Source organism: Terrapene carolina, unplaced genomic scaffold, assembly GCF_002925995.2.
Source record: "Terrapene carolina triunguis isolate 2854851 unplaced genomic scaffold, T_m_triunguis-2.0 Scaffold113, whole genome shotgun sequence".
NCBI lineage: Eukaryota > Metazoa > Chordata > Testudines > Emydidae > Terrapene > Terrapene triunguis.
Genome location: NW_020664464.1, coordinates 6,744,757 through 6,760,004, shown reverse-complemented (window position 1 = coordinate 6,760,004; position 15,248 = coordinate 6,744,757). Strand labels below are relative to the sequence as shown.

The following is a 15,248-nucleotide window of genomic DNA, read 5'->3' as shown; positions in this document are numbered from 1 at the left end:
GGGAGGGAGAGGGTTACGTTACAACTGTTGCAATATTGGATGGTACCAGTGCAGTTGGTGGGTTAGGAGTCCAGAGGAGGTCCCTGTAGCTCAGTGGACTGCTTAGGCATATCTCCTCAGCGCATGGTGAGGGAGTTGCCTCTATATTTCATCATGTACCTCCTCTCAACTTATCTCGCCTGCCTCCAACGTGGAGATGGGGAGATCTTTGGGACTCTAGCTTCTGATCAAGGTCTCTTGGCAGGCCTGAGGGTATAGAGGGGGCCTGGCCTTCACAATCATCCTCAAGTTTGTAGTCCATTGGGACTATTGGGGCCAGTTGACATTTCCATGAGAAAACCCCCGCAGGGTAGTTTGGCGGGAGCTACTCCAGCTATGTAAGAGTTTTAAATGAATAAAATTGTAGCCACTACATTTAACCGTACTATGTCTTGCTGTTTCCGTGTCCTTATCAAACCAGGCTTCTCTCAGGGTTTGTTTACACTTTGAGCTGGAGGTGCAATTCCCAGCTCGAGGAGACATGCCCACAGTAGCTTGATCAGAGCTAGCATGTTAAAAATAGAGTAGCTGCAGTGGCACAAGCAGCGTGAGAGGCTAGCCACCTCAAGCACATCCCTAGCATCTTGGACAGGTACATAATTGAGGAAGCTAACTCCTCACACTGCCACAGCTACACTCTATTTTTAGCACACTGGTTCAATCAGAGCTCACATGGCTATGTCTCCTTAAGCTGGAATTTACACCTTGCAGCTTGAAGTGTAGACATACCTTCCTTCAAATTACAGCGAACAGGGAGAATCCAGAGCACAGGAAGTGAGTGGCCTCTTAGAGGTGGGGCAGTGGAACCCATTGAAAGTGAACCAAGTTACAGTGAAACTCGTGTGTCCGTTAAATATAATGAAAGTCCTGAACTCTGTCAATGTATTTAAATGGCAGATTGCAATTCAGATTACAGTGAATCTCTGCTGAGACTTAAATTGTTTTGTGCAAAAGTGTGTCTTCAGTATTTGAGGGTTCCAATGTAAATATATTCATTTCAGGATGAAGGAAAGGATCTTTTCATCTCTTGATATGCATGTGTATAACCCCAATATTTACTAGGAATTATGTACACACATAGAGACAACAGACAACTTCAGAATGTAGTAACACTGCACCAAAATCTGCTCTCAGTTACATGAGTGTAAACCCAGAATGACTCTACTGAAGTCAATGGAGTTTTCTCAGCTTACCCTGGTGTAAGAGACAGCAGAATATGGCCCATTATATAAAATATATTAATATAACTTATAATTTTATATTACATACCAGTGATCTGTTGCATTTGCTTAAACTGTTTTCTAGTGCACTCCTTAAACCATCATTGCTGTCATGTAGTTTTCTGTTAGCTGATCTAAGATGAAACAGGTCACAAAATTAAAGTTTTCTTGCAAAACTTCTATAATAGGTTAAGTAAAAAAAGGATTATTAGATTTTTACATTACAGGTTACATCTTGTCAAATCCAGCAGTTGTGATGGAATTAGAAAGGTTCTTTTTTTCTTAAATGAACTCTACTGAGAAGTGTGGCCCAGAGCTGTTATTGTACTCAAAGTGTAATGTTGTGAGCATTTTCCGATGAACAACTGCGGATGTTTACTCTCAAGTAAACTGTGAACTACGACTGGGCTCACTGCAACTGTAGACGGGGTCCTTAGTCAGCTGGCCAGAAGACAAGGAGTTATTACCACTTTAAGGGCTCTCACTGTAATATGTAGTGGAAGTGGAGGAAGAGGGGAAAGTTTACCTGGACAGAGTATGAAAGAGCAGGAGGTCACTGGACCAGGTCAAGAGGGGCACTGCCCTTCCCGTTGATCTGCAATGGGGGGGAAGGACTTGACACCCTGACTCACAATGTGTCAACAAACCAATTAAGGAACAGCAAGGAGAGTCATACTTCTACAAGAGTGTGGAAAGAACGGAATTTGCCCAATCAAAGCAGTACAGATTTGTTTAGTGTAGGTGCCTCTCTTTCTTTAGAGGGAAAGGACTTAGCGGTACACTGGGGAGTGGATATATTTTTGTCCAATATTAAGGAAGGAATTGGTAAATATCTGAGAACCGAGAGGGGGTAGAGGGAGGCAGCCAAGCTAACTGCTGGCACCTCTGTGTGGCGGATGTCCACTGTAGGTACTCATTATGAAAGGGATACAGTTATCAGATCAAATGAACTGGAAGGGGATTTAGAAGGAAGCATCCCTTAAGGGAGCTGAGAAAGGAGGGTTTGGGGCTCCTACATCTGGTACAGAGGGGAAACAACCCTCTCCTTTTCCTAGCCTCCTTAACCCTCATACAAGGGTAGAGTGCAGGGTCTCAGCAAGAAGATGGCTGGGACTAGGTTGGGGATTATGTGGAAATGATTAAGGAAAGAATTATGACCTGCACTGTAGAATTTAATGTTAGGAACTCCCAATTATTTTAGATGAATAAATTTGTGGCCGAATTATACCATATCCATTGCCTCGCGTCTTTCTTCCAACATGGCTGGACAATGTACAAAACAGAATAGGTTATTTTAGTCCTCCAGCTGGGAGTTTGACTGCTTAGCAATCTTTACAGCACACTTCATTGTATTTTTTCTCTTTTGACTATTTTGTTTATCTTTGTATGCAAACATATAGCTTGCCTTTGATGTACAAAGTCTTATCGTGGGAGGAATTCAGGAGAAGCCCAATGATTTGGTCCACTATGGAATCATTAAAATATTATATATTGTATATATTACATTCTAAAAAAACCTACATTAAAATAATGTGACTACTCGTGGTAGTAAAGTTGAGCACATGTATGTTTCTGGAATCAGGGCCTAAGGTTGCAAAGTCAAGATCATTAAATAGGGGCATACCTGAAAGTTAGAAAGTGACATATAAAGAATGTTATCTTGAATTCACAAAAGGAAGATCATAAATGTTATACTTTTCAAAAAATTGAGTAACTGAAAATATTTGGTGGTAGGAGGAGTGGACATAATCTATGTAATCCTTAAAAGAATTCTGCAAGGTCAATAAGTAGAACACAGGAGATGAGCGACTTCAGCCGAGTTATTTGGATCTCAAAGCCAGAAACTGCTTGTGAATGATAATGATTTGGGATGAACAGGTGAAAGTGCCTGAGTGCCACTGGGATAACTTTAAGGAGAGATTTGGTTCAATTACTTGGAAGAAAACTCATGAGTATGATGAGGAAACTTGCTGAGGATATAAAACTATTTAGATTGGGTGATCCTTTAAGGCAGTGGTATGTGTGCGCCATACAGCACTGGACACATTGTTGATGGTTTAAAGATAATGATAAAAGAGGGAGTTACTGGAGAGGCAAAGTCAATAAAAAAGGAGCCAAGTGATAATATTTAGAATAACACGGATATACAAGGATCTTATTCAGCTTATTATAAAGAAATGAAAGGCAATTAAGCTAAGAACAAAAATCCCACAAAGTATTCAAGACTCAGCAGTCTCACACACTACCAAATATTGAACTGAAGAAGCTGGCAGTTGTGGTGGATAAATCTTTAATATTTTTGGCTCCCTTAAGTCAATAGGGAGCTCCGCTTATAAATCAGTGGCATGATATGGTCCAGTATCCCTCTGCTCAACAGCATTAAAGAAAAAAATGCAGACAGAACTGTAGCATGCATAAATAGAGACATCAGGGATAGGCTGTCAGAAATCATTCTAGTACTATATATAAAGGTAATAATGTGTGCAGTTATTTTGTGGTAAAATAAGAATGAAGTAGTCAATCAGTACCAGTCCAAACATATCTGAGCCATTACAACTTAATTTTTGAAGAGTTGAGACAGAATATACTTTCATCTTTTGTGAAAGGACAAGATTATATAGGGATACAAAATTCAGATAGTATTTTTACATTGTGTTCCCAGGTTGCTGCATGTGACACTAAAGCTATTCTTAAATAGTCCAGGTAGTAAAGTGAAGTCTACTACAACAGAAACAGTTTAAATTGCAGCTAAAAAAACCATTTCCCCTTAATAATATTTTCTTCTCCAATTCTATCAAGATATCCCTACAACTAGAGAAACATGTTTAGCTGTGCACACTTCAGAATAAAGTTTGTAAATAAAGAACAGTGAATTATTAAAAACTTACTGAAGTATTTCAATTTGTCTTTCCAGGCTCTCTCTGTCTTCAGTGTATTCTCGGACCATTTCCAGGTCTCTGCAAAATATAAAGTTATACTTCTCTACATACACTGCTCCATTGTCTAGAGTGTTAACTCTTGCAGAAAACAAAATTCAACTGTAACAGATTTTGAATGAGTTAATTAGAAACCTAAAATAAATATTTTTAGAGGGCTGCAAATTTATACGGGGGGAAGGGGGGGGAGAAATTGGTTTGAATGTTTAAGTTACACCAGGTTTTGATTGTTTTGTTTGTTTATATTAAAAAAGAAATTTGTTTTTAAAATATTTTAGCAATTTGATAACAGCCCAGGAGTTCTCAAACATTCATCATGTCTTAAAAAAGAGATTGTTTTGCAAATGCTTCCCATCCAATTCACAATCACATGGACTGCCTCCTATCCCAATGGTGGTCAACTTTGACAACTGTGATAATTACTGATGTGAAAAAACCAGTATTACTAAAGTTTTTAATGTATCATTAGCTTGTTCTAAATGTAATTCAGTAGGTGGAAACAAGAAGCCAGCACCTTGTGAACAGTCAGGGTTCCATCCACGAGGAAATTCCAGGAGGTACAGAAGTTTCAAAACTGGCCAGCGTGCCTGGACATAGACAGCCGGGGACTTGGATGGCTTTTGCCAGCCCCCTCCTGATTCCCCTCACAACCCAGGGATTTCATTAATAATGGAAACACTGTGTTTGGAACAGAAGTTCATTTATCTCAGTTTATTAAAAGTGGACAAATTTAGTCATGATACCAAACTGCTCATTTAAGCAATAGCCAACAGCTATTATTTTATAATTTTGTAACTCTAGCTTCCCCAAAGATTAAAAATTGTCTCTATTCCTGCTGTGTGTACAAAATACTTTGAATTCAACAAATATTTTATAGGGGGATTTAGCACAAGAAATTAATGCCAATTTGACTCCGATGTACTCTAAAGGTTAAAGGACCAATCCTACAATTGACAGCATGTGGGTACATTCATGCTCCCAGGAAGAGCCGCACTGCCTTCGATGGGGCTTTGATCACATATAAGAGTGTGCCACAGCACAGCCATTGGAATGATTGGGGCTTAAATTACTACTGCTCCATTTTAAACATGCTGTAGCAGGTGAGGGACAGAAGGGAGTCCCTAGTCTCCCACCAGCAGCCAGCCATAATTTAGCTGCAGGTGTTTAGGAATACAGGAACTGGTGTTGATGGTCCAATAGGTAAATCTCTGAGTGACGTGCTAATGGGTTTATGGATCTTTCTTTTCTGTACCTATCCTGGCTAAACCTACTGGATAGGTGTAGCAAGACATGCTCATCACCCACTAGCCACTGTGCCTTTCAAAGGCATAACGCCTCTAGCACCATCACTGGGGCAATTATGACTCCTTCCATCTCCAATGCTGCTCAGCCTCATGAGAGGCATAATTTAGCCCTAACTTTTATTTCTTGTGAAAGGTCTCAAAATAGTCAGAGTAACTTTTGTTTTCACAGGTTCACCCTGGATTTGGAAGACTTCCATGGCCTTATTTACCATGACAGACAAGGGTATTTCACTGAAATGGAGTTATAAAGAAAGGGCCCAACCCTGTAGTTCTTACTCGCTACTGAAGTCCCAGTGAAGTCAGTGAACCTACTTGCATGAATAAGGGATTCCAGATCAGGCCCAAAATTTGCTTTATCAGAGCCATTATAGCCAACTAAGTAAACAGTAGATATGTGGCAATATACCAGTTTTAACCTACATACTTGCCAATTATGATCTATTAAAATAATTGTTAATGACTAGATATATAATATATACACAAACCAACTTATTTTCCCCCCAAATAAAAATTTTATCATGTGAAGTATCTTACCTTTCTGAGCTCAAACTTTGATCTGCATAATCACTTTTCAAAGTATCTAATTCACTCTGAAGAAAAGCTATACTTGTCTGTGCTTCTAAAAGATCTTTTTTAAGTTTCTGATTTTCCTAAAGAAAAACAGAAAATGAAGTTTATGCAACAGAGCTGCCGTCACAAAATAATGAAGTGCTGTAATACTAAAATATAAAAGAACATCAAAATCAAATCAAAAACAGTAATATAAAAATCTCAATAGAGTTAAGAATATAACTGTTAAAAGTACCAGTTATGAAAAGCTAATTTACAAAGGTAAACCTTTAAGACTGACACTCAAAATCTCTGATGTAGGCAAAAGCACTTAAATACACACTTAACTTTAGAAATGTTAATTAACTAACCCAATGGGACTACTCACATGCTTAAAGTTAAGCACATTCCATAGATATAAATGATATCTGAGTGAAGATGCTCTCCATACCATGAGCCATAATGGAGCCATAGTTCTAACACTCAAAAACTCAATTTAAGTTCAGATTTTGCAGTTTCTCATACACAAAAATGACACCATAAATGGTATATATAGAATTCATATCTACTTAAACAGAATTATTTCTTCTTTATCCAAGAATAAGCAATCGCACCACCTTAAATAGTTTTACACACACACACAAAAAGAGAGCCATCTCTTAGCCTCATAATTCTAATTCCAGTTCTGAAGTGGGAAAACAAATCGGTATTGAAGAAAGTACAAAGCGTAGGTTGAATCTACATCTTCTGTATGTAAATTATAATCAGCTCTTACCAATGACAATTCGTGTATTCTTTTTTTTAATTCAGCCAAATCTTCTCTGTGATTTATGTTCTTTGACTGTTCTTCCAGCTGAAAGAGCAAATAAAATGTGCAAATTTTAAAAACACATTCTTGACTGATCCAAAGCCCACTTAAGTCAATGAAAGTCATTTGGATCAAGGGCTATATTGAAAGACACCTATGTGCATTTTCAAGCTATGAAAGGTCTTTAACAATATATGAGTTCTCCAGGTGTACACATAAGAAATTTCCACCTCCAAATTATCTAGTTTATATCATTTCATTTTTAGAAAAAATATTTTGAAAATTTCTCAAAGTATGTTCTACAGAATTTAGTATTGCTAGAAATGTTAACAGTCATTTTGCAACATAAGAAACCAACCAAGGGTCTGATCCTCTGCTGGTAATAAGACTGGTAGTTCCCCTGATTTCAGCGGAGCTGTGCATATCTACCCAGCCCATTTAGCCCCAATTCTCTCCAGAGTAAAAAATAAGAGAACTACAGCATTTTCATAGGAAACTTCTATTAGTATCAGTGGAATTGTAAGTGTGATTTAATGATAATAAAGAGGAAAATGGAGTGCAATTCACATCCAGGATTCATATTGCTGAAAGACACATACAATATTACTAATAGCTATAGCAAGGGCCAGCCACAAAAACCTAAATCTGAATTTCAAATATTCAAGGCGAGCATTCAGTTCTGGGGTTCTGGTTTATCCCATCACAGATGTACGTATCAACTGCAAAATTCAGATTCTGGTCCCTGCACTGGGAGTTCAGATTTGGGGTTCTCTACAGTATTACGAATGTTAATCGTAGAGATAGGAATATTAATAGTAGAGATAAACCTAATAGTGCAAAGAACAGTCCTGCATTGCCAAGAGGATGGATATGACGACATATGATAATAGATCCTTTTCACCCCTTTATGATTCTGTCAATTACAAATAATTATAAATGATAACTTGGATTCTTTCCAATGTATAAAATTCCAGACTGCTACTGAGTAATCAAAATGCCAGTTTCTTGATAATCATAAGCAATCATTTGGTTAGCAGTTAGGTCCTTTGGCAAAGTATTTCAGTAAACTATACTGAATGGATTCAAGGACAACGGCAATGGGTATTTTAGTCAACACAATTTTAAAAACTATTTTTAAATTGCCATTTAATGATGCACATTATCTGGAAAAATTTTACAGCAAAAGGCAGAGCACCCTTAGCTCCCATTAGCTACCTCGGAAGAAACACTTAGCATCTCCCCAGGTCAGGCCCTCTTATATCATTCACAGAATTCTGGGCACAAGTCCAAGCTACCCACCTTTTTAAGTTTTTTTATTGTCACCTGAAGTTCACCAACTTCATTCTCATACTGACGCTTGAGAACATTTAGTGCCTCTTCAGCTTTCCGCTTCTCCTGTAACATTTGGTATTTTATTAACAGTCAAAACACAGGTTTAAACATTTTCTTTAAAATCTCGGTCACCAAGGTATTACCAAGGTATTAAACATTTCATTATTGTAAAGCCAAACAATTTCCTTTTAACTTGAAGTACATATCTTTGGCTTTCCATTACAGGTCTTATCCAACACTCAAAGTCAATAGGTGTCTTTCAATTGACTAAAATGGGCATTGAATTGTAGAAGAGAAATGTTTAGCAGATTGGAGTAAAACTTCAGGTCAGTTCACCAATGTTACTTAATTCAAACGTAACCCAGTTTTGTGGACTCAGCTGGATTTTAGACAAGTGTGTGATTTGCACAGAAGACACATATGGTCCCAGAGTAAATAATCTTTCTCCCCCCTTCTCCCCTCAGAAAATATCACACGCTGGTTCCCAAGATAAATTTGTGTGACAGTTCTTTGTAATTCATGTCATACTTCCTTGTTTCAATGTTGCCAGTGTCCACAATGAAACTGAAAAGGAGAGTTCACCTGGTTTTTTTTTTGTTTTTTTTTTACTATCATATATTCTGGGAAGAGATTATGCTTTTCAAATCAGCCTTCTACTACAAATGCACACTTCAGTACATAATGTAGTAGTATAGCATTGTTGTATTATATTCGGATATAATTTTTATATAGTTATAAAAATGCATCTATCCCAAGTGTCTCTAGATACAACTAAAGCAATACTGTTATTATCCCATTTTGGAGAGGAGGAAAGGGGAGGTATGAGTATGAGAAAGGATGGTGACAGTATCTTAATTTGTAGGGGACTCAGGAAGGTTTTTAGTTTGAACATTGGTCCAAGTGGATTACTGGGGTTTTGTTTGTTTAAATCAATAAGGTTTACACAGGCTTCTAGAGCTGTAGATGGGAGTGTTAAACTCACTGCAGGCCTCCTCTCTGACTTGAGCACTACAAACCAGAAGGTGTCACAACAATCAGCATTGGCAAATGAAGATTTTGGGAGAGCTGCCAGATTTTATTTGTGGAAAGAAAAAGACCGAAACTTTACTCAGGGTGCAATTCTTTTCATAAAAGAGCCTTTGGTATGCGTGTGTTTTAATTATAGCAACATAGGTAATCACTTGTCCAGCTAGTGCAGGATTTTCCTTCTGTTGACACCTGTACAGATTCCTAAAGTATGACTTGCACAGTAATTGTTTGCCTGCCTGGTGAAAACATGAAGGCAGGGAACACTCAAAATACAGATATCATATGGAGGAAGGTGTCACACTGGTGTGAGTCAGCACACTGTCTGAAACAATAGTGTGCTCACTGCAGCCATTAAGATTTATGGCTTAGAACAATCCCATAAAATAAATATCTCGGCAAGTTACATTTGCTCTCGGGGCGTTTTACTTTTTGAAAAATATGTCAAGCTTTGAACTGAAAGAAACATGTAAAAGAAACGTAATTTAAAGAATGATAGGAGAAATAAGTTACAGCCCATCCTTGATATTGGTACTTAGGTATCAAGGGTAAAATCCTGGCTCCATTGTGTATGCCTACACTGCAATTAAACAGCCACAACTGGCCTGTGTCAGCTGACTCAGGCTTGTGGGACTCAGGCTAAGGGGTTCTTTAATTGCAGTGTAGACATTTGGGCTCAGGCAGGAGCCCAAGCTCTTGGACCCTCCCCCCTTGCAGGATCCCTAAGTCCAAATGTCTGCACCACTGTTAAACAGCTCCTTAGCTGTTTAACAGTTTGGGCCAGCTGCAAGTTTTTAATTGCAGTGTAGACATATCCATTGAGGAGCTTTGCAATTAACTTTGATGTTGCCAGGATTTCACCCCAGTGGTCCTAAAAAACTGTCATTTATCCGATTTTTAGTCCATCCATTCATATTTGTTAGAACTCTTTAGCCCGTGGTACAGACTGATTTGTATTAGGATAAAGATTACAATCTACATTCGGAAATATATAGCAGACAGGACAAGTGCACAATTGCAATGGCTTGTTGTGCCTGACCTTTGATACATGTTTCCTGTTCATCTGTTGATCACATAATGGTTGTTGAGAGTGTTACATTTTATTTATTTATTATTGCGATTTATTTGTGTGTGCAGAGAGGAAATTCTTCCAGAAGTAATGTATTTGTTTCCTACATGTAAATGTTCCATAATTTCCCAGCAGGATATATAGTTGTGCCCATCCTCCACTTATTTTCCTGTGATTTACATTGTCATTTGCCAAACATATTATAACACACCATTTTACTGAATTCACACCTGAGACCTTGATGTCATCATGTGTGTTCTATCGCCTCTAGGAAACTGATAGATAAATCACTGATTATTATATTACAAAATGAGTATTTACTGTAAACATACTACAGGACAATGACATAAGCATATTTATCCGAATACCATTTACCGTCTCACCTACTAACCAATCAAATAACCATTAATGATATAAGTGGTAATGAGTGTTTGGCAGTTTATTATAATAATGTGCTCCCTTTTGGTGAAAGGGGCAGTGTCTTCCAGTATGCAGACTGGTCCTAGTATATTGTGTAGGCTACAAAAATTAAACAATAAATAAATAAATAATAAACAATAAAAACTATTTGATGTATTTATTGTGCAGGTGTTAGACCATCTTAACTTTATTTTTGTTCTTAGGCATATTATATACTGAAGTAGGTTTACATTTGAATGTAATAGTGGTTTAACATAACATTATGTTATATAGACAAAGAGGAGTATGTAGTTTATTGTATTTTCTACCTTTTATTACATAGTTCATTTAGGGTTCTAATATATATTCTCATAAATAATAAAGAGAAAAGGATTCTTCCAACAGTCCATCAAGGTTGCAACTGGATTAAGATAATGGGTGAAACCTAAAATATCTGAAGACAATGGCAAAATTCCCATTAACTACAATAGGGACAGGATTTCTCTCCCTCTTCTGGGAATCTCTCAAAAAATAATTGTGCATGAACTGGGGAAGGAAAGTCTAAGCAGATTAAACAGTTCAAACAATAATCAGTACATAACTCTGTAAAGACAGAAAAATTTAGGGCACCGGTACTACTGATTAGACCCTTTCCCCGGGGTGATGTCATCCTTCCATTCTATGTCCCCTTCAGTGGTCAATCCCTTCCACTCCCCACCCAACAACATAGGAGCACTGTGTCTTGCAATTTGTTACTTACACATAAGCAGCCAATCTGTTCTGTGAGGAAAATGGAAAAATGTCCTTTGGGAGGTTTTATCCTCTTCCTGGGCCAAATTCAAAGCCCACTGAAGTCAATGGGAGTCTTTCCATTGACTTCAGTGCGCTTTGGATCAGGCCTATCAGGGCTGGTGCAAGGAAGTTTCGCACCCTAGGCGAAACTTTACCTTGCGCGCCCCCCCCCCCCCCCCCCCCCCGGCAGCACCCCCCCCCCCCCCGCCCTGAGGCACCCCCACCAGTGGCGGCTCCCCACCCCCCGGGCCCGGGGAGCCGTGCAGCAGCTCCCTACCCCAGCTCACCTCTGCTACACCCCCTCCCCAAGCATGCCATTGCTGCTCCACTTCTTCCGCCTCCCAGCCAATCAGCTGTTTGGCACCACAGGCCTGGGAGGGGAGGAGAATTAGAGCGGGGGCGGCATGCTCAGGGAGGAGTTGGAGCAGAGGTGAGCTGGGGTGGGGAGCTGCCACACGGCTCCCCGAGCTGGGGGGGTGGGGAGCTGCTGTGGGGGGGAAATTGGGGGCACCGCTTTTTGGCGCCCCCAAATCTTGGCACCCTAGGCAACCGCCTAGTTCGCCTTAATGGTAGCACCGGCCCTGAGGCCTATGGAAGTCCAGAGAATCATTTAGCCTTCAATCCTTCCTTAAACTCAATGGGAGTTTTGTCCAAGTATTTTTGTTAAATGGAGATACAACCCCCCTACTTCTGCAGGGGAAATGGATGGCTTTTAGAACATTCACGGTGCAAATCATTCCTTAAGAATTACATTCCTCATTAGCATCAAATGTATGCTTTTAAAAGAAAAGGATAAGGAAGGATAATTTAATTCAGCACAGGGGGCTGGACGAGATGACATTTTGGGGTCCCTTGCAGAGCTACATTTCTATGATACTCAGGCATTTGGTAACCTTAAGTCTGTGCTAAATTCTCTACAGCCCACATTCAAGCAAATGACTTCAGTGGAAATATTGCTCAGTTACACCTGTAGACCTTGACCACAGGCATCAAAAACAAACGATAGTACTTCCCTATAAGATGATTTGGAAAATGTGATACCATAAACTTTTAGACATTTGTAAATCAACATGAGAAATATTCTGTAATTGGGGCCTGAAGCCTGCACCTTTAAAGTCAATATTGACTTCAATAGGGGCAGGAGTAACCTGATAATTATGAAATGCTGGGAATATCTAATACTCACTTCCTTCTTGACTTTGTGTTCTGCAGCCTGGATCCGCTGATCCATCTCCTCCTCCATTTCACTGAGCTGTATTGCTGCTTTATCCTGAGCTCTAAGATTTAAACATGAATATACTCTAATGAGTCCTCCATTGACTTCAAAGAAAATTTGAGAAAAAATACATCCTATCCAGTTCAAACATACACATGCAAATGTTGAAACATGGGCCAAGCATGAGAGGCAATTATGTCACAGTTTTATTAGTGGCTGAAAGATAGATACTGCAGTACTGACAAAAGGCTATGATGTTTATGCTCTGTTTAGAGAAAGTTGGTTTCATATTTTTCCCTTTAAAATAAACCTTTAAAGTGAAATTCTCCTCTGAAAAATGACTATGTAAGAAATACACCATCTTCTCAATAGATCTAGGCCCTATATACATTTAGTCATATTGACTTACTTTACTGGAAAAGCTATATTTTTACTTGTTTAACTACTATTATCATTCCAGTCCTGATATGGCTTATTCAATTCCTTCTCACACATTGTCCAAAATACATAAATTTAATTTAAAGTTTAAGGTTCAGTGGCGGGACAAAATTCTGCCTTCATTTACTGCTGTGCCATCCCACTGACAATCTGAGATTACCTAGCCAAGGAAGTCATTTGAAGATGATCACCATTCATACACACATTTGGACTGATATGTAAACTTGATGTAGCACCTTTATTGGAGCCTTTACCGGAGCAAGTCCAGAGAAGAGCAACAAAAATGATTAAAGGTCTAGAAAACATAACGTATGAGGGAAGATTGAAAAAAATGGGTTTGTTTTAGTCTGGAGAAGAGACGACTGAGAAGGAACATGATCACAGTTTTCCAAGTACATAAAAGATTGTTACAAGGAAGAGGGAGAAAAATTGTTCTCCTTAACCTTTGAGGCTAGGACAAGAAGCAAGGGGCTTAAATTGCAGCAAGGGTGGTTTAAGTTGGACATTAGGAAAAATTCCTGTCAGGGTGGATAATTGTAACCCACACACCTCCTGGGTGTAGTGTTCTATCCCATGTAGTGGCACCAAGACCACTTAGAGATTAATGAATTTGCTACAGCCTTAGCTAACAGCCATGTGGCTTTTAGCTCATGCAGTAGAGGCTCATGCACTAAACTTCAGATGTCCCAGGTTCGATCCTGCCTGCTGATGACCGGGGTCTGTCGATGTTACATAAGCATTGGAATCGGGCCATCCCTAGGGGGTGCGGGGCCTGGAACAAAGCAGCCCCTATCGGCTTGGGGGCCCCGCTCTGCATCGGCAGCTGGGCAGCCGGGACTCCGGGTGTGGGGGGAGAACCCCAGGCGTGGGGTGGGGGCAGCAGCCAGGGGTGTGCAGCACCCACTACTAGTTCCCATGCCTATGTCTTCCGGGACTGACAGCGTCAGCCAATAGCACTGGCCTGCAGGGCCCCCCAAAGTGTGGGGCCCAGAGCGGTCACCCTGATTCGCCCTACCAAGAGACGGCTCTGACTGGAATAAATTGCCCAGGGAGGTTTTAGAATCCCCATCCCTGGAGATTTTTAAGAGCAGGTTAGAGAAACGCCTGTCAGGTATGGGCTAGATAATATTTAGCCCTGCCATGAGTGCAGGGAAGTGGACTAGATGATCTCTCAAGGTCCCTTCCAGTCCTAAGTTTCTATGAGATTACTGGAGATGATGTACAAGAAGGAAAAAAATCAGCTTGACTCTCAAAGCCAAGGCTGAGTTTGCAGGACTGGAAATTAAAAGTTTCTGACTTGTAAACTGAGCAAATTTAGTCTGGATTCACTGAGACACAATGAACTGGGAACATCATGATAACATTTGCACAGTCACTTTTTAGAACAGAATCATTTTTAGCTTCCCTGACATACAGGAATTTTAATATGTAGTATAAAAATATGCCAATACGATATAGTTACAAACATTAAGATACAGGCAGTCCTCGGACTTACGAAACAATTGGTTCCTGAAAAGTGTATCGTAAGTCAAAACATCATAACTCTGAACCGCAATCCGCTCCATTGCGGGACCGAGTGTCGTAACGTCAAAACCAATTGTCGTAAGTCGAATCAGGGTGTCAATTCAGAAACGTAAGTGTTGTTCATCCTAAATCGAATGTCATAAAGTCGAGGACTGCCTGTACAGTACCCAAACATACTACCTAAATACTCTCTTTGAAGCTGGAGATACAAAAATAATATTTGTAAAAGCAAATGACAGTCATGTCTATTCAAAGTTACAGTTACAACCAAAAAAAGAAACACCAAATTTTTTTTAGTTATTAAAATCTGGGATCTTAGCCTGCCTTTGGATCCAAGACTGGTCCCAGAATTTATCCAAAGTGTAAGTAATTACATACAGAATCATTTGCAATTTGCAAATTATCTGGTTTGTATAAAAAACCCCAAAACCCTGTGATTCTTTCAACTTGTCAGTTTAATAGCCTAAAAATGAAAATATTCTGTTCAACATGTTTTGCCATTAATACCAGGTAACTTTAACCAACACTGTACTACAGGCATAAGTGGTGAAGTTCACAACTGCATAACTGCACACGTTTGACATTCAGAACTATCC

General features: G+C 39.4%; 1 protein-coding gene across 1 annotated transcript in view; it reads right to left on the bottom strand.

Annotated features, from left to right (window-relative positions):
- RASEF (RAS and EF-hand domain containing) overlaps positions 1–15,248 on the bottom strand; it is a 48,937-nt gene that overhangs the window by 14,851 nt on the left and 18,838 nt on the right. The window contains exons 3-8 of the mRNA XM_024193140.1: positions 12,661–12,751; positions 8,156–8,251; positions 6,824–6,901; positions 6,034–6,149; positions 4,148–4,216; positions 1,309–1,393 (exon numbers count right to left, since the gene is read on the bottom strand). Of these exons, the coding sequence (XP_024048908.1) occupies positions 1,309–1,393; positions 4,148–4,216; positions 6,034–6,149; positions 6,824–6,901; positions 8,156–8,251; positions 12,661–12,751 (535 nt within the window). The remainder of the gene's footprint in view (positions 1–1,308; positions 1,394–4,147; positions 4,217–6,033; positions 6,150–6,823; positions 6,902–8,155; positions 8,252–12,660; positions 12,752–15,248) is intronic.